Below are 25,743 nucleotides of genomic sequence, written 5' to 3' on the forward strand. Positions count from 1 at the left end.
GGTGTCACTGTCCGTGGCACCCTGATCCAGATTACCTCCAGCAACATGCAATATTCACAGGATGTGAATTACATGAAGAAATGTTGAACCCACAACACGCAACATCACATCCACTCGCACACACTCTCTTACAAATGTGTTATGATTAAGCCCCCCCCCCCCACCTCAGCTTCCTGCAGGAGGCGCCATCATCGACTCCACTGCAGCCGTTACATGACAATCTGCTACATGTGCCCCTCTCTCCTCCTTCCTCACCTCACCCCCCTCAGATCTGCCTCCCTCTCCTCTTACCTCCTGATGGTCATGTGATCACAGCTCAGGTGCTGCAGGTCAGGTGGGGGCAAATGCTAAACTGACCTGGGGCCAGTTCAAGCAATTAGCCCCCCCCCCCCCTCTCTTTGTGTCTGGCACCACACACACAAACGTACACATATACAAACACACACACGGGCCTTGCTGTGTCCCTCCTCCAGCTACAGGGGGCGCCAGTCTCGACACCACTATCACCTGCCCTCCCCCCACTCCTCCTCCTCCCATCTAACCCCCTTCCTCTCCCATCTCTCCCCCCTCTAGGCCCCTACTCCTCAGCCTGCCCCTACCACTTCCTCCCCTCCTTCAACCTCTCCCTTCTCTTTGCTTCTCCTCCCTCGCGCTCCCATTCCTCCCCTTCCCCCCCCACTCCTTTACCCACCCCTTTCCTCTAGTCTCCCCCTCTCTCTCTCGCCTCCCCTTCCCCCTATGAAAGGCTGTTAGGCGCTCCTTCTGCACACAGCACTGCAGATGAGGCCTCCACCTCCCCCACAGTCTGCCGGGCCTCTCTCACTCTCTCTCCTTCAGCCTCCCCCACCACTCCTTCCCTCCCTCCCTACCTTCCTCTCTCGCACTCCTTACAACAGCATAGCAACACTGACTAGCGAGCAAGGCAGAGTCTTGCCTCCCTCCCTCTCTCCCGCCTGCACTGGGGTAATTTCCCTCCATTTTAGATTCCTCATCCCAGGGCGGCAAAGGATGGCATTTTTAATTAACTACTATGAGGTAAAAATAGATGAAGTGAATCGACGCATCGTACTTCACTCAATTCACCTGTGTGTAGGATAGTGAGACTCACAAGGTGTCAGTGATCGATCCCTACTCTGGGAGAGTGCCATCCGTCCAATGGTGCAGCTCATCAAAGGGTTAATAATGTTCCATCTCTAATCATAGGTAACATGCAGGCATGGACCATTTGATAAAGCTAGGAGGTTTTATAGCTTTCTGGCAAACATACCATGATAACATGTTTTCTTAAAACAAGGTTTACTTCAAATGTGTAGCTGTCACAGATTTCTGTCAGCCAGCTGGATTCAGGAACTGAGAGCAGAGGGTTTCACACAGGTGCTGAGGTATATTTTCAACTTGGGCCCTGTTAAAGGCACAATGTATAACTTCACCATCAGCATATCAAAAAACTAGAAGAACCTCTTTGAATTAGAACACAAACATTAAGTTCACTTGAAAATACACGTTTCCTCAAATCAAGTATGCTTAGGTGTGAGATGCATAGTGTTGGAGATATCATCCGTAAAGATGTCTGCCTTTTCTGGAATATAATGGAACTAGATGGTAGAAACAAGGCAGATATCTTTACAGCAAATCCCGACAAAGAAATGCAACGCTGGAGGAAAAATAGGTTTGTTTGATTTTGGTGTTAACTGTCCCCTTTAAAGGTGACCAGCATATTTATATTTATTTTAGAGATATAAAGAAATAGCATCCCACCTGTCACCGTTCTATCTAAAAATGAATAAGCAATGGACATATTCTTCAAGTTGATGATTGATATTCAATTTGCTCATTTCAACTGTTCAACAAATACGTTTCAATTATTTCAGTGAAAGTATCATTTGCATCAGGCTAAGACTGGCAAAGACATTAGAGTCCTGCGGGAGTAAGACTGGCAAAGACATTAGAGTCCTGCGGGAGTCACGAGGGAGGCAAAGAGGAGGCAAATCCTACTTTGATTGAGCTAAGTATCGCTGGTGTTTTATTTTATTTGGTTGCTGAGCCCCTCATGCTATAATCATGTGTATTTTCTCCATTCCTGTTCATGTGTCTTCTCGCAATTATCACTGGCCCTGTGTATCTCGTAATCGATATAACCGGCCTGCTCTCGTCTATCCCACATGCTCCACTGAGATCCAACATCTAGTTTCAGGTGGCCTGTGGAATTGCCAGTCAGCTGTTCCTAAGGCTGACTTCATCTCTGGCTACGCCTCCCTGCAGTCTCTGGATTTCCTTGCTCTCACTGAGACCTGGATTACTCCATCCAACACATCCACCCCAGCAGCTCTCTCCACTGCATATTCTTTCTCCCATACACCCAGACCAACTGGCAGAGGAGGTGGCACTGGTCTCCTGCTCTCTCCCAAATGGAGCTTTTCCCTCTTCAAAGCTACCTAACTTCACTCCTTCCACCTTTGAATTCCATGCCGTCACAGTAACCCATCCTATACAGTTAACCATTGTTGTTCTCTACCATCCACCAGGCGCCGTGGGGGACTTCTTGGAGGAATTAGATAATCTCCTCTCACACATCCCTGAAACTGGCCCTCCCGCTGTACTTCTCGGAGACTTCAACCTCCAGACAGGGAAGATAGACGAACTAACATCACCGCCTTTGCTTTCTCACTGTCTCCGTCCCCACCGACTCATAAAGCTGGCAATGTCCTTGATCTCATATTCTCAAGGAACTGCGCTACTTCTAACCTCTCTGTAAACCCGCTCCACACATCCGATCACTTCTTCATTTCATTCTCTCTACCCCTTTCCAAACATAACAAACTAATCTCTTCTCATCCTGCACTTGTCCGCCATAACCTTCACTCCCTCTCCCCCTCTACCTTTGCCTCGTCGGTGCTCTCAGCCCTCCCTTCCTCTGACTCGTTCCAACTCCTGCCTCCAAACTCTGCTGCAGAAACTCTCCTCTCTACTCTCTCATCCACTCTGGACTCGCTCTGTCCTCTCACATCTCGGCAGGCTCGTCAGTCCCCTCCTGCTCCCTGGCTAAATGATGCACTGCGTGCTAATAGAACCGTCCTTAGGGCAGCAGAGCGGAAACGGTGGAAATCCAAACACCGTGACGACCTCCTAACCTATCAGGCTCTCCTCTCCTCTTTCTCTGCTTCGATCTCTCAGGCAAAAAGCACTTTCTTTCAAGATAAGATCCAATCTTCCTATTCCAATCCTAAAAAACTATTTTCCATCTTCTCCACCCTCTTGGACCCTCCAAAAGCCCCTCCCCCCTCCTCACTTCTGTCAAGCAACTTTGTTACCCACTTTGAAAAAAAGGTTGATGATATTCGCTCTTCTTTTTCTGACTCACCTTTACTCACCGCTGGGTCACCAGACCCTTCTTCCACCAACACACTAACCTCCTAACTTCTGGTCACTTTCCAAACAGTCTCAAGGAGGCAAGAGTAAACCCTCTCCTAAAGAAACCCACTCTCAACCCGTCTGATGTTATAAACTACAGGCCTGTCTCTCTCCTCCCGTTCCTGTCTAAATCACTTGAACGCGCTGTCTTTAAACAACTCTCCTGTTATCTCAATCAGAACAACCTTCTGGATCCGCACCAGTCTGGTTTCAAGGCAGAAAACTGAAACTGCTCTCATTGCTGTCACAGAGGAACTGCACACTGCCAAAACTGCATCCCTCTCCTCTGTCATCATCCTGTTGGACCTGTCTGCTGCATTCAACACGGTGAATCATCAGATCCTCCTTCGCACTCTCCAAAAACTTGGAGTTTCAGGCTCTGCTCTTTCCCTCCTCACCTCATACCTGAAAGACCGTACCTACAGGGTGACTTGGAGAGGGTCTGAGTCCGACCCTTGTCAATTAACTACAGGGGTCCCTCAGGGCTCTGTTCTTGGTCCCCTCCTCTTCTCCCTGTACACAAACTCGCTCGGATCAGTCATTAGCCCGCATGGTTTTTCTTACCACTGCTACGCTGACAACACCCAATTAATTCTGTCCTTTCCCCGCTCAGAGACCCAGGTCGTCGCACGCATCTCTGCTTGTCTAGCTGACATCTCTCAGTGGATGTCTGCTCATCACCTCAAGCTCAACCTTGACAAGACTGAGCTGCTCTTCCTTCCGGGAAAAGATTGTCCCACTCTTGACCTAACAATCAACATCGGCACCTCAGTTGTTTCCCCGACTCAGACTGCAAGGAATCTGGGTGTGACCCTAGATAACAACCTGTCCTTCACTGCAAACATCGCTGCTACAACCCGTTGCTGCAGATACACGCTTTACAACATCAGGAAGATACGTCCCCAGCTGACTCAGAAAGCGACTCAGGTTCTGGTCCAGGCTCTCGTCATCTCACGCCTAGACTACTGCAACTCCCTCCTGGCTGGTCTACCTGCATGTACCATCCGACCTCTGCAGCTCATCCAGAATGCAGCGGCTCGTCTGGTCTTCAACCTTCCAAAATGTTCCCACACCACGCCGCTCCTCCGCTCACTTCACTGGCTTCCGGTAACTGCTAGAATCCACTTCAAGACACTGGTACTTGCTTACCATGCTGCGAATGGATCTGGCCCTTCGTACATCCAGGACATGGTTAAACCGTACACCCCAGCGCGTGCACTACGCTCTGCATCAGCCAAACAACTCGCTGCACCCTCGCTGCGAAGGGGACCCAAGTTCCCATCGGCGAAAACACGTGGGGTTGCTGTCCTGGCTCCAGGATGGTGGAATGAGCTTCCCATTGACATCAGGACGGCAGATAGCTTGCACATCTTCCGGCGCAAACTGAAAACTAATCTCTTTCGACTCCACTTCGAGCGATAGAACTATTAACGAAGCACTTATATACTAATAAAGGACTGGCTTATCTAAAGCCAGTTGAGTAGCACTTGAAATGTTTGGCTCTATGAAACCTGATGTACTTATATGATTGTTTTCTTCAAGGTTGTGTCTTCCTGGTCGAATGTACTTATTGTAAGTCGCTTTGGATAAAAGCGTCAGCTAAATGCAATGTAATGTAATGCATGATGCATTAGATTTATTATATATAAAAAATAATACTTATTTACCAATACTATAAAACCCAAAAGACAGGCCTTTCTTGTGCCACTGTTTGAATATGATCCATCTTCCTGTGCTGACTGTAAAGTTAAAAGACAAGATGATATCATCAGTCTTCAAATCATACTGAAACTTCATTCCTTCCCCTCGATAGTTCATTGTATCCAAATGTGTTAAAATAAAATGTTATAAACAGTTTGTATTTGGCAAGTCCCTGTCCCTGGCGGTTTACACTTTGGATGACATTTGGCTGTTCAACTAGTGCAGGCACTCTGTGTAACCACTTGTGTATACATCATTTTGTTATGATCCCTGGAGTTATAGATTGCTGTTTTTTTTTTTACGAGGCTTGTTACAAGTGTAACTTAAAAAAAAAAAAAAAAGATTTACAATACATAGAATAGTTTTTGGGCAAAATCCTTCTCGTTCTTCCTTTTAACAAAAATAAACTGGCATGACCATTATTTCAGTGAGAAGCACAGTAACAGCACTTTATTTTTCATAAATGCTCAAATGAAAAATGAAAACATTAAAACAAATACACACAATTCAAATAACACAAATTGAATAATAACTTTCACTGTTGTGGGACTCCGTATGCTTCCTACTGTCCAGTCTTGTTGAGCAAAGAAACATCAAGTTAGAATTGTAAAAATAGAAAGTGAGAATGGTACAGTCAACGCATAGAGCATGAGGCTGCAGAAAGTTGATGAAATGCCCCTTTAATCTGTGGGGAAATAGCCTGACACCACTATCCTTTCAGAAGAGAAATCATAACAAAAATAAAAATGAAAAAAATAATCAGTGTTAAAGCAAAAATAAATCAAATGTTATTTCATATATAGATATATTATTTTGCAAAAAAACTAGGTTTTTATAAAAAAAGAAATACCAGCCACCAAAGCGACAACTATCGTTAAGCATACCAATGTAGAACATATGAGGTTACCTTACACACAGGTAATAGCAAATATCCAGGGGTACATGTACGGAAACGTCTGTCCAAACATGTCTAAAAGACTGTACAAATATACATTAGCATCGCGGTGTTACTACATGAAAAATGATGAATTATCTGGCCAGCTTAAAAAGCTTAACCTCACAACAACTCAATATTTTACACCACGCTTACGAGTTCAGTGGCTGAATAAAAGCTCCTCATCTCAATGTAATAAAGAATATAGAAGGCAAAAAACGTCCTATTTGTTTGGTGTGACTTCTCCAGTGTCAAACATTGAAACTTTTGTTGACAAATCTTTACATCTTCCCTAGCTGCTTGTTGAGCCTATACAATTCATTGGATGGCTTGTTTTGATTTCTCTCCTCATCGCTCCCTCCTTCACAGATACCCGATGTGACCGGGCCGTGTCCTTCAGTGCAGGCGAGGCAGATTTGTTGGCGTGGATCAAATCTAAAAGTTTTTGATTCAGACCTGCTGTTTGCCCAGCTGGGCCCTGTCCCTCCTGCTCCTCGCCGCTGATGGTACAAACTTGGGAATAATGATAGGTAGAGAGTCTCTTCCTTTGGCAACCTGTCTCTCTGAGCCCTCCGTGGGTCCGAAGCCGTTCGCTACATGTGCCTCCTCCTCATCTTCGTCGTCCTCGTCGTCGTCGTCATCGTCTTCGTCGTCATCCTCTTCGTCTGACAAGTCGTCTAGATCTGAAACTATCTTAGCACCTGTCCCCGGCTCCATTCTCTTGTCAGCTCCAGCAAGCTGTTTGTTTCCATGGAGACGTACCTCTCCCTCTCGCTGCTTGTTATCACTCTGCTGCTCGTCCTCCTCGCTGTCAGAGTCGATGGCGATGGGCTCCGACAGGTCTAGAGGTATTTTCTGTGCTAAGGTGCTGTTGATTGTCTTGGTTTGGTCTGTGCTGGCACTGTTGGGTTTTGGTGCAGATGGCGCTCCTTTGGTACACTCCGCAGATCCCTTCTGTGGGGGGGCCAGCCCACCATTAGCAGCTGCAAGCTCCCTATGTTTCCGGAGAGCCTGCTCTGACACCCCTATGTGCGTCCTGGAGGTCCGCCCCTTGCTCGGCTTGCCCTCCAACACGGTGTCCTGCACGATGTCCAGCTCGTGGCTCACTCTGCTCAGCTCGTGCATGCTGAACCCGAGAAACACGCCAGGGTTCTGGCTTTCACATTCCTGCACACATTTCCTCCTTTTGTTCACAAAGTGGCTGGAGATGTCCGACTTCCACAGCCACAGATTGGCTGCCAGCTTCTCCACCTCTCGCTGTGTGGGATACGGTGCTTGATTGAAATACTGCGTTAGGAACGCCTTCCTGGATTCGTACGAATCGTTTTCATGCCCTTTGGGATCAAGCGCCAGAATTACAGGTTCATCTGGGTCTTCTACAAACGTAGATGGACCGTTGTCCCGTGGGTTGGCCCTTTCTCCAGGGGGCTTCCTTCGTTTTGGCGCACTGCTGTCAGAGCTATCAAAGCTGGCCCGTTTCTGAGTGCTGCTCGGGGCCTGGCTGACCCGAGGCGAGTGAGCCGCCCGGCTCTCCTGCCCATTTTGGGTCTTCCCTACACCTCGACAGTGCACCAGGTGTAGAGTGATGGTGGAGGCCGTCATGTTGCTAGTATAAACCCCCAAGCAGTGAATACACTTGTAGGTCAGTTTCTTTTCAACAGGGTGGACAGTCTGGATCACCTGGTGCCTCTCTCTCAGGTGGTGGGCCAGTGAGTCTGAGATGGGGCCCTTGAGGATAGAGAAGCAAAGAGGACACAGCGTCTTCCCCACGTCCCTCTTGTAGGGCACAGATGCCTGTGGAGCACTCTTGGTTGGTGCACTGTCAGATCCCCCTGAAGCTGTTTTGGGGGGGTGCAGAGGCATTAACCTCTTGCCTGATATTAGGGAGGCAGACAGAGCTGAGGATGCGGAGGTGTTGTTGTTTTGAGCGTGAAACGCCACTGACTCCTCGGGAGCGTCTCTCATGTTGTAGGTAGTGACAATCAACTGAACATTCTTGGGATTGCCCTGCTGCAGAGTGAGGTCAAAGGTCAAGGGGGAATCTGTGCGTGGGCCCACGGTCTCATCGGGGTGCGCCTGCCGCATGTGGGACACCATCTTCTCCACGTCGTTGAAGCTGGCGCGGCAGTGCGGGCAGGACAGCCCGTGGATCAACATGTGGTTCAACAACGTGTCGCTGGGCAGATAGCGGTTGCAGTACAGACACTTGCTGGTGAAGTTGTGGATCTTCATGATGTAGTTGGCAACAGCTGGCACCTTCTCTGCTTTGTGCTCCTTCTCAAAGTGAGCACTGTACACGTTCTCCGGGAAGAGCTCGTTGCAGATGGTGCAGATTTTCCACTTCTGGGTGTAGGATGTGCCGAGGACTGAGGAGCCGCTTTTCTTGGCCGTGACGGAGGCTACGGTGGTACCTGCCGCCTGGACCCGGGATCCCAGAGAGTTGGATTTGAGTGAAGAGGCGTTGAGCACAACAGGACTCCGCAGGCCGCTGCTGGAAAGAAGCTGCTTGGCTGCATGCGACTGCTGGGGAACAGAAACCTGGGCGTTCCCCGGGAGAGTCACCCTCACCTGCTGGCTGCCGATAGTGAACGACTGACCCTTTAACCTGACATCATGTTTCATCCCCGTTAGGAGACTCTGAGCATTGAAGCCCGCCTTTGATGAGATGATGACTCTGCCCAGCTGGGAGGCAGGAGACCTGGTGGTGGCCATGACTGCACCTTTAGGGCCCATCCCAATGATGGTCTTGTCTCCGTGGGTTTTGGGCGGGACCATGATGAGGGGTTTGGGACGGGGGACTATCACACTGGTGTGGCCGATCATGGCGGTCACCTGGTAGCCAATCCTCTCGTGGTCCTCGATGACGTGTTGGACGAGAGCCTCGTAGGTCCGCGGGACAAAGAGACACTTCTTGCAGTGAATCTGGTTACTGTTCACACTGTTTGTGTTGTTACTCTCTGTGGAACCATTCTGAGTTTTTGCCTTCTCTCCCGGTTTCACAATATAGGGCTGGGCCACTTGTTGGAAGTGTTCCCGGTAGATGTGCTTGCGCACCACATTGTACAAAGGGTCCCTGTAGGTGCACTTCTTGCAGTAGTACACCGCCTGTTCCACGCTGTCCCCGGTCCTTTTCAGCACCCCGTCTTTCATCACGAGCCCACCGGCCCCCACCACCATTCCACCGGGGCCCTGCCGCAGGGCGTTGTTAGGCATGTGGAACAGTTTGATGTGCGTTTCCAACGTCTTTTTGTTGCCATTGTAAGTGCAGTAGGGACAGTTGAGCAGAATGTTGTTCTCAAAGTCCTCGCTGTGGACGTTGCGGAAATGGCTCTTGTACGCCGAGAAGTATTTGGATGAAAAGAGGCAGCCGGTGCAGCAGAAGGGCTTTGATCTGTAGTCCTGGAGACACAGAGGTGGGAAAAGGTTTAGACTTGACAGGTTTTTTTGTCTCCAGGGTACATCCTTCTTTTTTAGAGTAAAATATAAGCACTCTCAAGGTACCTAAACAAAAACGTTACAGATTCTTGAAGTCTTAAACACATTATGAATAATAAAGTAGAAACCCTTTCTTTATACCCACAGCAATCAATGTTTATTGTCCCTTTATTTATTTTACCAGCTGCTGACTTTGATTGTTTTATGTGATCATTATTATTTACTGCTTAGCTAGCACAGGTCTGCTGTCTGGTGTGAGATGTGATTCCTTTATTTCAAGTACTTAAATATTTTAGTGAATAAAATATACGAGTCATTGTATAAATTAAACTCCGGAATGTGTTGAAAATAAAGCATTTATCAAAGAGTATATTTAAATTCACACATATACGTTTCCTAAAAAACATAATGTTCAATTATTTAAATTATTATATTATGTTAAATATAATTGGTCAAACACCAAGACTATTGTATTGTACCATTATGTATTTGTCTCTGTTGCTGTGGTGCAAGTATAACATTTAGTTAAAAATAGATAATAATATCAGTGGTCCAAAAAAAAGAGACATTTATGTGAGAATGCGAGTGTGTCACACACCTGGACTTTGGTATGTGATGGTTCCCACATGCACACATCTTCCCAGCAAGTGTGCTTTATATAAACCTCCGGAGGAGTATAGGCTTTGAAGTCCTAAAACAAGAAGGCAGAGAACATTAAAACGTTATGATGATAAAGCAAAAGGCACAATCAATGAGGAAATATTCAATTTCAAAGATTCCTGCAGCAAACGACTGCCTCATGGGCACACACTAGGCAAGTACATTTTGTAAAAATGTCAGTGTTCTTCGTTGGGTGATGCCAACCTCAGCTTGCTTTAGAGATGTTTATGACAAAGGGGTTTCTGGGTAATTGTAGGCAACAGATTTGTTGATGTGCACAAATCCAAAGTCTGCCTTTGCTCTCCCGCGTGTCAAACAAAAGCTAAGATAAGATTTTAAAGGGGTGACATTCTTCCCAGATTTATTTTGTCCTCTTGGAAACACGTTTACTTTATGTTGGGGCTGGAAAATAATTCACTATTTTCACTTATGGCCTTTATAATCTTGTGTGCAATTAGATTCTGGCTCGTAGTTCTCATGTACATGAATGACAACAACAAAGTCTGTCCAACATGAGGAGCTGTGAGGAGTGTGTTGGTATCTAGGCCTGGATGCTGAATTATGTAAAATCTTTGGGTTCTGCTTTTAAGCCGGAGAAGCATATTTCTCCTGACCTACGTGTGATACAAAAGAATGAGGACAGGGTGTCAATGGGGGTAAAAACATTCTGTATATTATATGAGCTCATGTCACAGATTACTACATGTATGCAGGAGTGTGAAACACAGTAATGCTGAACCTGAACTTCCTGTACTGAGCTATCTCACTTCCAAAACTGACTTTACTATCAAAGCAAAACAAACTTCTAACGATGATGCTGGGAATATGAATTTAAGGAACATCTAAGTCATATTTAATCACGTGGAAACTCCGGGATTCACTGTGTGCTACTTAAGGCAGAGTTATTACCTCAAAGGAACAGTAGAATGGGTGTTCATCATTATAAAAGTACCAAAGTCAGGGCACACTCACCTCTACGTGATCTCTACAGAACTCCAAGCCGATGTCTACCAGGACCCTCTTGACATTTTTCCTCGCTTTCCGCAGACTGCCCAGGTTATTGACGGGGAGCTGGAACATTCTGCCAGCCTGAATCGAAAAAGAAAAAAACACAAAGCATCAACAGTTTGACTTAACCTGCCTAGTATAAAGCCTAAAAGTAATCATCTTTTTAAAATTAAATATGAGACTTGTTGGCTTTGATTATTTGTTATAGTATTGGCTTTTGGGCATTCAGACATAGTTATGTTCATTTGTTATTGTTTTATTCAGTGAAACATTGACATGACAGCAGGGGGGCTGCGTCGGTGTTGTTAAAGGTACCGGTGAGAATGAAGGGAGTCCAGTTTGTAACACAAAGCTTATCCGATGCAAAACACATTTTGAGACTCTCGGAGAGGATTTTACGACTCTATAGTTATCACTGAGTGAGGAAGCTTTTTTTACGAACAGCAGCACATATTCATGAATGCGCACAAGAACGCGATGATACACATTCCTACCAATGGTTCACACCATTTCAGGGACTGAGACAAGAAAGTTGCTGCCGGTCCGGCAGTGGCTCAGTCAGTAGGGGCTTGGACTGGGAGCTGTAGGGTAACTATAGAGTCGTTCAAGTCCCCGACCAGACCTAAAATATGGAGTGTGGACTGCTACTTGGAGAGGTCCCAGTTCACCTCCTGCCCTGCCGTGGTGCCCTTGAGCAAGGCACGGGACAACCCCCTTCCCCCCCTCACTCCCCTCACGCTGTGCAATAGCTGCCCACTGCTCCTAGTACTAGACTCCTGGTACTAGGATGGGTTAAAAGCAGAGAACACATTTCACTGTGCGTGCTGTGTGCTCTGCATGTGTGACCATTAAAGAGGGTTTCATTCCTCCCAATTCTAGACAACACAAACAGCAATGGCAGGGTACAAGAAGACTGCTAGCTTTTAAACATGGATGTAAACAATGAACATTTCAAATATTCCAAAAAAGAAACTGCTTAGTTGGCAAATGTTTCAGGATGGACATGAATTCAATATGTTTGTTGTACCTCCAGGTTACACGTATAAGTTGCTTGAATATTAACATGCAGTGCTTTATCACCAAAATGCATTGTTTGTTTAAAAACAAACTCCAGGGCATCTTTAACTAAAGTTGCAACCGGGTGCTCGTGGTTTATTATTTATGAAGAGAAATACAGCTGAGTTTTGCATTGCCTTCGAGCTGTGTACTAAAGCTACACACATTTTGTGTGTGTGTGTGTCAGAGGTTGCGCTAGACTTTTTCGCTTTCCGTTGGACAGGATCGTAAAAGTTCTGTCAAAATCCAGAATGACCCGTCGGCCTTTATACAACTCTGACGAGGGGGGGGGGGAAGCATGCTCGTGAACTGTCAACGGGGGGGGGGGGGGGGGGGGGAAACGACAGTTCACATGCGTGTTATGTATGGCTGCTGCACCTCGCGGGAGCGTGCACAGCCAAAACTCACAGACATTTCAATGATTTGTTAGGTTTAGGAAACAGTATCATTTCCTTTTTGGAGGGCATGCATAACACGGCATAACACCGGAGCCTCGCTGCGGGGAAACTTTGGCGCAGTTCCGAGTTTGTTCTAATCTGTCAAAATGACGGACTGCTTTCAGATTTGTCTGTCATTGTTAAAAAAAATCCGTCATGGACGGAAAATATTCGGTTAACGCGACCTCTGATGTGTGTGAACTATTTAAGTTTTTATTTTATTAAGGACATCTCTAATGGCGCATTTCCACAACAGTATAGTTAGGCCTTGGTAGGCCAGGCTCACTTTATGCTGCATTTCCATTACAGTTTAGTAGCTGGGGCAGTAACTATAGTAACGCAGTGTAGGCGGAGCCGTGACGTCATCTTCAATGAGAACCACAGAAAAACAACATCAGCCGTTAGCTGTTAGCCCTCAGAGCTCACAGCTCCTCATATCTGTTCAGAAACTAGACAAAAGTTAAACAAGTACAAACCACAGACTGTCTGTGTCATGGAGAATACAGTCGCAGCTTTATTTATGTCTGTAGGCCGTTATTGTGAGTGTGGACGGTCGGAGCATATACAACGTTAGAAAACACGCATTTTAAAAAGGTTTTTCGCCTGCCGTCTGTCTGCAGACTTGTCAAAGCATTAATTCATGGTTTTTACTAACCGGTATCAGTATGTTGTTACTTCGGCATCATTTTGAAACGTGTATTACAATTAAATCATGGTCAAATATGTTCATTTTGTTGTAGTTGTAGCCCCCTTGCCGTCACTAGTTTAGCATCTTCAGCCCGGTTGTTGGCCCGGAAAGCACCTGGATTTTGGAGAGCCAGAAAAACTGTGAAAAAGTACCCGTTAGCCGGAACTACGCCTAGTGGAAACGCAACCAAAAATGGGCCGAGTTTGGCACGGCATGCTTAAACCGTGCTACGCGCTGCAGTGGAAATGCGCCATTAAGAGGAGCACCAATCACAACAGAGCTGGCCAGCTAACCAATCAGAGCAGACTGGGCTCTGGTTTCAGACAGAGGGTGAAAAGAGGTGCTGCAGGCAGTATGAGGAAAATAAAGAGCTTTTTGAACATTAAAGCATGGAGACATGTCACAGTGAAGGCAAAAAATACAAATATGAACCCTGAGTCCTGACAATTAGCACAACAGGGCCCCTTTAGTACAGAGGCTGCCATACAATGGCCATATGCAATAAGGAGCAACTTTGGGTTAAGTATCTTGCCCGAAACACATAAACACTTCGACTGCAGGGGCTGGGGTCAAAACCCCTACCTTCCGGTTGTTAGACGACCACACTACCTCACAACCACAATTGGGAATTAGACAGGGATACCATGCAAATAGTAATGCGTGATCATCCCCACCATGGAGCTCAGCTTAATAAGTGAAGGCACCTTTTGCCAGATTAAGTAAGTGCTCTTTAATTCACTCTCCAAAATTGGCCGGTCGATTTCTCCATTCAGATCAGTGCTGCGTGTAGTTAGGTCAAAGGTCACTGATGTAGCATAACATAAAGGCAGCTCAGTGTCAACAAACAGCAGAGTGCCAAACAATCCCTAAACACCTCAGCTCATTTCCCTTCTCGAAAACCCAGAACAGAGAGGGGGAACTGTGTGTGTGTGTGTGTGTGTGTGTGTGTGTGTGTGTGTGTGTGGTTCCACTAACTGTGGGCCGAGTGAGGAGTCATGAGAACAGTAGACATGTCTCCCTGAACGTCTCACTGTCTTCCCTGCTGTCTGTCTGTCTACCATTAAGAAGAAGTGCTGGAGTGAGTGAAAGAGACACCCAGGCCCACTTCCCCTCTCTCTCTGTCTTCCTCCCATTACTTGCAGATGGCGCTAGAGAGCAGCTCCATTATGTAAGCCTCCCTATGCTGTCTCTGCTGCCCCCTTTTCCTCCCTGCCTCGCAATACCATCACAGAATGGCGCCTCCTACTGAGTCAGCAGCAGCCTCTACAATATGTCTGCAGTGGAGGGGGAAGGGAGGGGAGGGATGGGAGAGAGGGAGGGATGTTGGGAGGGAGGAAGGGGAGGGACAGAAGGAGCTAGAGAGATCAGTGAAGGGGGAGGGGGAGATAGGATGAGGTGGAGGGGGGGGGGGCGGGTGAGGGAGCTGGGAGGAAGAGGAGGGAGGATGAGGTGGAGGGGAGGTGAGAGAGGAGGGAGGATGAGGTGGAGGGGAGGTGAGGGAGCTGGAAGGAAAAGGAGAGAGAGAGAGAGAGAGAGAGAGAGGAGAGAGAGAGAGAGAGGAGAGAGAGAGAGAGAGAGAGAGAGAGGAGAGAGAGAGAGAGAGAGAGAGGAGAGAGGACAGAGGGAGAGCGACGGAAGTGGAGGGGGGAGGCAGGGAGGTCGGACAGAGACTCAGAGGAGAAGGAATGGGAGGGAGGGGGTGAGGGAGGGAGGGAGGGTGAGGGAGGGAGATGAGGGAGAAAATGGAAGAGGGTGAGAAAAAAAAGAGGGGGCGATGGGTAGACAGGGAGGGGGAGTGGGAGGAAGGGAGAAAAAAGCCGAGGAGAGGCTGAGTGGGAGGGAGAGAAGGAAGATGAGACTCTCTCTGCTGAGGGCTGCTGGCAGAAAACAGGTCTCCCCCTTCCCCTGTGGGAGGAAAACAAATAGGGCCTACAAACCTTCCACCACAGATTTCCTCACTCCTCCACTGGGACAAGATAACCTATGTTCTGCTTCACTACCCCTCATCCATGTGTACATGTTCACTGAGGGGACAACAGACATATTCACAGCAGAAAAGTTTGGGTTGATTCAAATCCACTGGATTTCAACACCTGTCTGTGGCCCTCAGCAATAAGGGTAGAGCACTCTGAATATGAGGCTCCTATGTGTGTGTGGAAGTGCCCATGATCCTAATCTGACACTTGCCCCCACCAAGTGGCAGTCCTCCTCACCCTGGATCCTACACAAGGTATGAGGGCATCTCAACCCACCTGGCTGGTCATATTCTAATAAGGGGGATGATAGAAAAACGTGCATAATTTAAAGATAATACGTAACATACGCAACAATCTGCACCTGGTTGTGAATAGGTATGATGTGCCACCCACAATAAAGAACTCCCTGTACAGTAGTGCAGCTTTACACTAAATAGTAATTTAGCATTTCTCTTTCATTAAAGTCGAAATACCTGCATGTCGTGGTAGGTTTAGCTGATGTGGGATATAACGGAGCAACTCGTGCAGAGAGGTAACGGTTGTGTGTATGCAATAACCCCTGATCAACATCTGGCAGTATCCATATCGACGGGCTTGTCGGGGAGCTGCTGCCGCTGACAAAGAATGGGGACACATCGCGCTAAGTTAGCATGCTAAGCTAGCCAACTCGCATCAACAACACGGGCTGTTCAAAACTACTGCTGCTGTTTCTGTGCTTATTTATACAAAAAAGAGCTTTCGCTTGAGTTTACCTCAGCAGGCAAACAAGGCTACCGGATAAGTAATTCAACTTGGTTACGTTGACCCCCCCCCCTGACTTAAAGAAACAACGTTAATACACGTTTTATCGACAGCCAAGTTACCTCAGCTGTGACGTTAGTTCACTGCTACACAGGTAGCCGCTGCTAGCTCTCATTTGGACTGTTACAGACAACACTATGACGGACAAGTGTACCTGCTTTCACATCCACTGCTCCCGTTTGAGTGAAATGTGCCACCTCAGGATGACTGAGGCGGCGGTGTATAGATACTTTTCCACAGAGAGCTCCTTAATATCCGTACAGTTGACAACTGTTCGTGGGAGAGAACCAGCAACCCGTCCGTCCGTTGGTCTATCCTCCAAGCCCGACTCTCTCTCGCTGAAACGGGCTATCCTCTTCCCTGTGGTCGGCAAACGGGAACAGAAAGCCTCCCAGGCTCATTAGACAATGAAAACCTCCATTCTTCTGAGTGGTGAGGGCGGACACATGCCCTACTGTGACAACAACTACCGGCAGAGCCACTATTTCAAATAAACGCTCTGAAGTGTTCCTATGACAGCCTGGCAACCGATATGGTTTTGCCCATTCTTGTCTCTGACAGACAATACACATCCAGCCTAGAAACTGCCCGATCCAAAATGGCGCAAATAGAAGGGGCGGAAGTGACATCTACTTGATTAGCATAAAAAAATCTCATTGTGAGATCCTTGCGAGCACAGCTCATTAAACTCTTGATTGATCTGTCAATCAATAAGGCAATTAAGCAAAACCCTTGTAAAAAAAAATCACCTACCTGGACCCTGAAACACGGCGGCGAACCTTTGGTTTCTGAGCTCGAGCCTGTGTGAGGTAAACAACCCAGCACAGTAGTGGCGGGATCCTGCCGACAGCGGGCGTCCTTCTGGTGAGGGTTTTTCGATGTAGGCGCATGCGCAGGCTACATCTGGCTTCCCCCCCCTTCCCTCTCCCTTCCCTAGCCCTTCCCTCCCCCTTCCCTCCCCTGCGGAGGCTCGGATGTACACTGTGCCTCAGCACTCAGCTGGAGAGGTATCTGGACGATAGGTGGCGCTGTACTACACTACTGTTACCGCCCTCCAACCAAACTGACCGGGACTACTTTCCTGCACATTGCCCAGGGAAGGGCCGCAGGACAGCCCTAAAAACAGCACTGCATGTATACAGTGTAAAACTGCATTTAACTGGTTAAGGTCATGGTAGAAGTTTTTCATAATTTGTTGTTCTTCCTTGCCCCATTACACACCCTATCATCATTCACCAAAATGGGCAAACTGATCATAGGTCTGCTATGTGGGTATTTAATTAGCAATGTTAAATAGGAATATGTAACAATTAAGTCACTGTAATCAAAATCTATTATCATTATTTATATATGAAAAGGACTTTTATAGCAAATATGTATACAACTTGATGGACTATTATCAGAATTGATCTCAACTGATAAACATAACCTATGTATATTATACATTTCTTAAAGATTTTTTGAAAGTTTTGAAGAAACGTTTTTTAAACCTATTTATGCTTTTAATATGACAAAGTATGACATCTAATAGGAGAGGTTTCTTCATAAGACATTTTTGGCTTCCAATCTCCTGTGTAATGTAAGCTTTTTCTTAAATTCTTACTGTGTTTGCGTGTATATGTTCAAATACATAAGTAGTAGAGTACAAAGCACAATAAGCCTGGAGCGTTCAGGGCCTGGGGGAGCCACCTGCTCTAATCCAGCCTTGCACACTAAGGTGAGGAGAGAGAAGTTGGATGTTAAATGTCCTTTCAGTGGGACTTGTTGAAATTCATTCAAATATATTCACCCTGCTTTGACCCCTGGATGACATTTTCTTTGGTGTATGTGAGGGAGATGTCTGGCTGTCTCAGCACAGACATCAGCACATGATGCTAATCATGTACTTCAGAAGACCATGAGATGTGGTTAAAATCTCCAAAAAAGCTACAAGTGACTCTCAGTAACTTTATATGTGTGAAACTATGCATAGTTTTACACAATGCTATTTCAGAGATTTATTTTACAGAGGTACTGTATTTCATTTCAAGGCTAAAACACTGTTCATGTTGTTTTTATCTGCATATGCAAGTTAGTTTTGAGAGATGTATTTTCCTAGCAAAATATAACTTTTTTTATTGCAGTACAACCCTTGTACTTTCTTTAAAGATTGATTATAACTAGACATTTGTTTCCCGAATAAGCATGAAAATGCACTCTCAATATTTGTTATAGTGATTCTATTTTTAAACGTAAATAACACGGTAATAACGGTCCCGATGTGGTCCCAACTTATCACACTTGACAGTATTGGCAAACATTATATATTATATATGTTTTTTATATTTATGGGAATTGGGTTAACATTTGGTAGACTTGATCAAAATCATCCATGTCTATGTTTATGGATATAAACAGCCCACTTGCACTTATTTCACGTTTGACGGTGATCAATGAATACCAAAAACAGACTTGGAATTGTTGTAAAAAGAAATATCAGAAAAAACAGATCAAACAATACAAACATTTTAATTGTATACAAACAATCACTGGTGTAGCAGTAAACATGTACTTGAACCCATGTGACAGTTGATTCAGCTGTGCGCAGAAGGAATCATGTCCATGCATCAAGATGTCATTAGAGGGTGATGGGAATGTAGAGCACTATGTGGCTGCAGTGTTCCAGACCACTACTGACTTTATATTTACTGCTAACATGTCTCCCTTGTCAATGGCTGTCATGTCACTGTCTGCCCATGTAGACAAGCAGAGCCTCCCCCCCATTGAAATTCTGATACAACTACTGTGTTTAAGACAGCCACTTCAAAGTCGCGGTAATATGATCTAACTGTGGGATGTCCGACAGAGCTGATCATGTGGTGGCGAAGAGCGTGATCAGTCCTTTCACGAAGGACACAATCTCGTTTCCTCCCAGTTTGGACTCTCCGTAGACCCGATCCACAAAGGAGATGGGAACCTGTTGTTTTGGAGGAAGAAGAGAGAATTTGTTTGTTTTGGTCCAGAATCGTGCACAAAGGTTCACAATGCAGGGGAAAGTCAACCATGTTTCTGTCCAGAGTCTATAGTTAAGTCGTAGAAAACATATAAACACTCAGTGAAAGCCAAAATGCCTTTAAAAGCCCTCAGTGCAGATTTGCAAAACTGTTATTTCTTTATATTTAAGGAAAAATAAGTAGGGGAGATTTTCTTTTATCTAGACAAGGGTCCACTTTCTGAATTTTTTTTAATTTTAACTACATCATTATATTTGCACTCAGTAAATATTCCGCATCCGCAAATTAATATAAAGATTGATTGATGTTCTGCTTTTTTTAAACATGTATCAGATCTGATATTCTTAAATAGATGAATGAATTAGGGCCTCACTTCTCCGATTGTGTAGTTGAGCTGTCTGGCGCGGACGATCATCTCCATCTGAAAGACGTAGCCTTTGGATACGCAGCGCTCCACCAGACTCTCCAACACCGCCTTCTTGTACAACCTGTCATCCGGGAGAGAAAACTGTATGAGTGGGAGAAAATATATCCCCAAAAAAAGTCAGTGTCACACAACACTCGCTCCATGGACCTGAAGCTGCCGGTGAGGTCTGAGGCTCCGGGTCTCAACAACACCTGAGACAGAAAGTTGGCTCCCCGGCTGTGAAGAGAGGAGACAGGAAAGAAATCAGGCCTCCGGTCTGTTGTAAGGGGAAATTGAAAAACAGTTGTTGACTCTCAGCTACCTGATGAGTTTCCTGCGCAGGTCCCAGCCGTAAACACCTCCGTTGCCTTGGTATCGAGTGCCAGACACCAGGTCGTAATCACCTTCCTTCTGCTTTCTGACCAACAGGAGAAAACGGTCTTAAAGGGACAGTACACCCAGGAATGAAACCTGCATTTCTCTAAACTACAGTGCTATTTATCCATCTAGATTGGTTATGTGTGAGTTTCAGAGTGTTGGAGATATCGGGCGTAGAGATCTCTGCCTGCTCTTCAATATTACGGAACTAAATAGAACACTGCTTGAGAAAATAATTTATTTGAAGATCTGTACAACTCTTTATAGAAATCATGAGAAAAATGTGTACTGTTGGTCTCAACTCTTCCTTTAACTAAAGTATTTCGGCACAATTTACCTTTCAACTGTCATGACACAATAGCTAAAACACAACAAAATCACATGATATGAAATTAAAATGTAGTAAAACTTACTTAATAAATTCTGGGATGAATTTGGGCTGAAAAAATAACAAAAAACAACAGGAAAACAGTAAAATAATATGCTGTACAAAATGAAATCACTCAGAACCCGTTATGTTTCACATTCAATTGTAATTATATTAAAGAGCAATGTACATTTTAGGGATGATAGAGAGGAGAGAGTTGACAAAGAAAATAGATCAGTTAAACTCACAATCTATCTACCATCCAAATACTTACTCTAAATCAATTCAGGAATTATTAAAATAATCCGCTCGGGGGTCAATTGTTTAGTTTATATATCGATTTGCATTGACGACAACTAATGTATAAGTCATTCATAATTTTTGTATATTTTTAGGTAATTATGATTGTGAGAAATTATAGATGTGTTCCCCTAGTCTCAGACATCTGATTAACCAAACAATAAATGTATTATAAAAAAAACTAACTGAAAGATTAATAATATTTCATAATAATAAAATGTTAAAAGTCTTCATTTGAACATATTGAAACACACAATGAAAGAAGCTCCACTCACATGATGGGAAAGATCTGCGTCCATTATGATGACGAAGTTCCCAGTAGCATGCTTAATGCCGTGGATGTAAGCAGTGCCTATACAAGGAAAAAGGAGATCATAAGCTAAAGTGACCAGAACGAATACACTAATACACTGCTTTGAACTTACCAAGGCCTAATTTGGTTGCTCTTGGTCGTAGAAGCTGAAACACAAAAAAGAGAAAAGAGTCTGCATCATTCATTTACTTGAACCAACATTAGATAGGTTTACAGTGTAAATCACAAGTAAACAATGACGTCGTTAGTCACTTCTTACACAGTACTCAAAATAATATTATGTTTAAGTGAATAACCAGGATCCATCACTGAGAGCAGGGATTATTTACGTACTATCTTATCTTCTCCATAGATGTTCTGTAACTGCTCTGCCACCTCCAGCGTCCCATCAGGGCTACCGTCGTCAATGACAATGATCTCGTAGTTGTAGCCACTGTACAAAGAACAACGTCATTCCATCAAGCTAAACAAACCTGCGATAGTGCAAACTTGTTCATAAACTTGAAAATACATTAACCCAAGTTTAATGTCACTGTTAAAAGCTGTCACATTCATACTCTGGTTGAATGACAGCTCATCACTCACATTAGCTAATGTTACCAACGTAGCTAGCACTAGCCGAGCAGCTAAACCAGCTCTTCGGAACTCACCTTTCACCGAAATATTTCACCAGAAGCCATACTATCAAAGGGAGGTTTTCCCTTTCGTTGTAGGTAGGTAATAGTATTGAGTATTTGTCCCCACTATCCCGCTTTGGCTGCGAAGCTTTTCGGCTGGCCATGGCGACGTGAAGCTATGGTAACCCCACCGAGTGAAGTCAGAGAAAGTGCCCCTACATCCTGTTTGTTACTTTCAAGAATACATAGAGTATCAGTATCAGACCTGAACATACGTTTAACTTAATCAGATAATAGCATTAGACTCTGTTCACATCAGCTTGACCTAATCAAACAAATCTCAAAAACATGTGGGAAACATTATCATGGAGCAATGCTGCTAGCCCTGGTCAATATTGACCGTGTCTTCAGGGCTGCATTTATTTTGAAAAATAAAATGACTTCACGTCAAAAAGATTGTAGCACCAAGACTAACTTGACAAAGCCGCTTCCGGAAATATATTTGTCCTCTTCAAAATAGACACTACCGGAAACATTTGTCTCTTCAACCCGGTTCCGAGAAAGAACTAAGCCTTTATTATAACCGTTTTTTCCGGCTTACTACATTAATTTCTCTTTCCCTCCACTACAAATGTCACAACACTAAACTACACAAGTCATTTTGGAAAAAAACACACAATTCGTTAGAGACACATTAATGTGATTTATTCACAAGACACACACACACACACACACACACACACACACACACACACACACACACACACACACACACACACACACACACACACACACACACACACACACACACACACACACACACACACACACACACACACACACACACACACACACTGTTTATCACCCCCACCCCATAGATACCAGACAATGTAAACATGTATTTTACATAATAGGTACAGTATAAAATATCATACATGAATAACTCCATACAGTAATTATAATAAACAATATACACATTATCATACACATGACAACAGGCTTTCTCACAGTATCAGTTATACCATGGAACAAAAATAAGCTTTATCACCATGGATTATGCACTTTCATTATCCTTGAGGCAGTTAAGGTTAGAATGGCAGATGAAAAGGGTAGGAATATAACACAGATGCTAAAATATTTGCATTGATACAGTGCATGAATATATAAAAAGTAATAAAAGGTTTCAGTGCGAATATGGAGTATAAGAGAGCACTTGACTGATCCCAATAAAAAAATATTTTCCTTTATGATGCTATCTGTTCATCAAAACACTATTCTATATTAGAAAGCTTTCCACGTATTCCTTGTTTATTTCGCAGCCCTTATTTATGTCAAGGATCAACAAGAAGACCAAGAGTGACCCTTCCTGTGTGGTTTCCTTTTCTCACACATGATGAAACTAGTGAAGCTTCCGCATCAGTCTGCTTTTCTTTAGCTCCATTCCCAGTTTGGCTTTCAGCTCCAAAGGAATCATAGTCACTTCAAACAGACGTCTTTCATCTGCTGGCTTGTAAATATCCGCTCAAGGTTGGTAGCCGTAATAGGGGTCTTCTGTTGAAAGAGAGCAAACACAACAAGAGTCAACACGTATGACCACTTTCACACTGTATTTAACAGACTTGGTCATTTGTTGGGACAATAGGTTAATGACCAAAAAATGTTTCCTTAAGTTCCAAGAAACCTGCCTTTAAGACAAGTTTTAACTGCTCTGATTAACTGCATTAACATTACCATAACTTTAAAGCTGCTATAATAAATCATCTTATATTAACAATAAGTAGTAAAAAGTGGTCGCTCGTAGTGACGAACCAAAGATATTTATTACCTGAGTTTATATCCTGCCAACACAATTTTAGCATCTCTTTATTTTGGCTTTATGGCCGAATGTTCCTTGTTTTTATTGAATCTCGCCGTTTTTGGCTCCTTCAGGCAGCTGTTTTCAGCTATTAAGCACCACTGTATTTGACCTGATCCGCAAGAGACACCTACAGTTTAAGGATGTTCTTGTTGTAAAAAAAATAGTTGTTATAGTTGCTCCTCTACGGCTTATTATTGACTCCCAGTAAATACGAATCAAAATGTTCATGTCTTATTTACTCACGATGCAGAACTTTTACACCTAGGCGCTGTCACACCGGAGTGCGTGTGTGTGGGTGTGTGAGACGTTACTGTCTGTGCAGCTGCGTGCCAACGTGAAACCATCATGCGGTATATTTGAACATTTCATTTACATAATTGACTGTATGAGACATATTGAAGATGCTAGCTACATCTTTATAAACATTTATTAACTTGGGCCTTAGCATACATCATCATTACTTACCCAGCCACTGTACATACCTAACACTGGACATCAGCTGGATCATCACATCTGATATGACCAGACCTAGTGTAGGCTGAGTTAATGAACCCCTCCTGGTAGCTAACCTGTTTGCTGGGGGGCTCTGTTGCAGCCTCCGCTGTTGTCGCACAGACCCGGGGGTCCCATCTCTCCGGGCTGTCCTGGTGTTCCGCTGATCCCCTGGGGTCCTGATTTACCATCATCTCCTTTAGAACCTGGGTCACCCAGCTTAGCCTCACCCAGAGGACCTACAGAAGAAAGTTCATTTATATTAAATGTATAGGGTATAAATATGGTATTAATATATACAGTATAATAAATAAGAGACAACCTTTTTCTCAATGACAAATATGAGACGATGACTATATAATACAGTGTTAGATGAAACCAATGATTTATAGAGCGGTACCTGCAAATCCTTTGATCCCCGTGGGCCCCTGGACATTTGGCCCTGCATCCCCCTTGGCCCCTAGCATGCCTCTTCCTCCTGTAGAATATCACACTGGACCCTTATAATGTTTTCATTTCAATAAACGTATCACCATCTACAAGATAAAGTCTTACCCTGCTCTCCGGGATATCCTGGCCTCCCAGGTCTCCCCCTCGAGCCGACATTCCCCTGGTTGCCCCTGCCGCCTGGTGGGCCCTTAGGCCCCGGTATACCAGGTTCCCCGGGGGGCCCCACCGGCTCCTCAATTGGAGCTGGCTTCCGATTCATCTCATTAATGAACATGTCGAGCTTCAGCACCTCCTCTGAAAAACACACACAACTCTGGATGAAGAATGAGCAGGAGAATATGTTTCCATCCGGACCTCTTTAAAGTCTGAATGTGCCAGTCAAGGCCAATCCAATTATTTTAAACTTCCCCACTTTTGTATTATGAGTTTCTTGAGTTTTAAGGTTTAAATATGCAAAACTATATAATAATCTTATTATAAATTGTAGAATTCGCAAACATTTCCAGATTAGTAATAATTTGATAAACCAAGTAAACAAAATCTAGATTCGTATTGTTGACATATTAGAGTCAAAGGCTTTACAGATCGTGGTATAACTCTTTAAATCAGAAACTACTGTCCACACCTATAAAAACTAAATTATTTTCACCATTCAATTCCATTTCAGTTCAAATGTATTCAATTCAAATCATGTTTTCACAAGTAAATGTTATATCAATGAGGGAATAGATGATATATGAACACAGCCATGAAAACCTTTAGAATAGAGATATATGAATGAAACTGCTACTGAAGTGGAGATTTCTTTAAAGATATGTATTGTAAAATTTCATATATATTTGCAGGACACTACAGTTAAACATAGTTGAATTCATCTAATAGATATCCCCCAAAAACGTCCCTAGTTTATAACCTACAATGTACAAATATATGTGGGTATTACAACTTGTCTATATGAGGCAATCTAATGGTGAATTAAGTAGGAATCTCCATAAACAAATAGAAAACATTTGTAAACTTGTATTTTGTATATTTTCTTTCCAATAGTCTTCAATGTTATGAAAGCAAAATAGTCCAAACTCTCATATTTGTCCAGTGCATGAAAAACTGTGTGATTGCCTTCAGACTAGTGTCTTTCCCCTAAATATACAGATATCATCATTTGACACCGTTTTTGAATGCATGCAAACAGAGTACTTACTATGCACTAGCTGCTCACAGGCCTGTGTGACCAGTTGGAAGATCATGGCCATAGACTGAGCTTCTCCCTGGTAAACATCAGCAGATTCACAAGAAGAAGGTATTATTGTTATGTCTCTTTTATACATTCACTTTAGTGTGACAGTATTACGATGAAAATAAAGATGAACCCACCTTCTCTCCTCGCTCCCCTTTACCCCCTGGCAGACCCTGTAAAGCAAAAGATATGTAAGACATAATGAAATATATAAAGACAAACATG

General features: G+C 44.3%; 3 protein-coding genes across 6 annotated transcripts in view; all 3 read right to left on the reverse strand.

Moving 5' to 3' along the window:
- Window positions 1–5,534: 5,534 nt before the first annotated feature.
- Window positions 5,535–16,970, reverse strand: adnpb (activity-dependent neuroprotector homeobox b). 3 transcript variants are annotated; one of them, XM_034218507.1, is made up of 4 exons: window positions 16,861–16,970; window positions 11,114–11,230; window positions 10,080–10,172; window positions 5,535–9,445 (listed from the first exon to the last, which is right to left on the reverse strand). In XM_034218507.1, the coding sequence occupies exons 2-4, from the start codon at window positions 11,219–11,221 to the stop codon at window positions 6,497–6,499; spliced, it is 3,150 nt and encodes a 1,049-aa protein (XP_034074398.1). In that variant the 5' UTR covers window positions 11,222–11,230; window positions 16,861–16,970; the 3' UTR covers window positions 5,535–6,496. The 3 variants fall into 3 exon arrangements, with proteins under 3 accessions (XP_034074398.1, XP_034074399.1, XP_034074397.1); XM_034218508.1 differs by lacking the exon at window positions 16,861–16,970 and adding an exon at window positions 16,170–16,776; XM_034218506.1 differs by lacking the exon at window positions 16,861–16,970 and adding an exon at window positions 16,262–16,775.
- A 1,626-nt stretch (window positions 16,971–18,596) lies between these two features.
- On the reverse strand, window positions 18,597–21,779 carry dpm1 (dolichyl-phosphate mannosyltransferase subunit 1, catalytic). The gene is made up of 9 exons (XM_034218505.1): window positions 21,515–21,779; window positions 21,198–21,297; window positions 20,977–21,010; window positions 20,827–20,903; window positions 20,298–20,323; window positions 19,829–19,924; window positions 19,675–19,743; window positions 19,474–19,588; window positions 18,597–19,063 (listed from the first exon to the last, which is right to left on the reverse strand). The coding sequence occupies exons 1-9, from the start codon at window positions 21,643–21,645 to the stop codon at window positions 18,959–18,961; spliced, it is 753 nt and encodes a 250-aa protein (XP_034074396.1). The 5' UTR covers window positions 21,646–21,779; the 3' UTR covers window positions 18,597–18,958.
- Window positions 21,780–22,215: 436 nt separating this feature from the next.
- LOC117547728 (collagen alpha-1(XIV) chain) overlaps window positions 22,216–25,743 on the reverse strand; it is a 49,267-nt gene continuing 45,739 nt past the window's right edge. For both annotated transcript variants that reach the window (XM_034218519.1, XM_034218520.1), the window contains 6 exons: window positions 25,656–25,691; window positions 25,483–25,549; window positions 24,387–24,575; window positions 24,232–24,309; window positions 23,909–24,070; window positions 22,216–23,032 (listed from right to left, as the gene is read on the reverse strand). In XM_034218519.1, coding sequence (XP_034074410.1) covers window positions 23,004–23,032; window positions 23,909–24,070; window positions 24,232–24,309; window positions 24,387–24,575; window positions 25,483–25,549; window positions 25,656–25,691 — 561 coding nt within the window. In that variant the 3' untranslated portion in view covers window positions 22,216–23,003. The remainder of the gene's footprint in view (window positions 23,033–23,908; window positions 24,071–24,231; window positions 24,310–24,386; window positions 24,576–25,482; window positions 25,550–25,655; window positions 25,692–25,743) is intronic.

Source organism: Gymnodraco acuticeps, unplaced genomic scaffold (assembly GCF_902827175.1).
Source record: "Gymnodraco acuticeps unplaced genomic scaffold, fGymAcu1.1, whole genome shotgun sequence".
In the NCBI taxonomy this organism is placed as follows: domain Eukaryota; kingdom Metazoa; phylum Chordata; class Actinopteri; order Perciformes; family Bathydraconidae; genus Gymnodraco; species Gymnodraco acuticeps.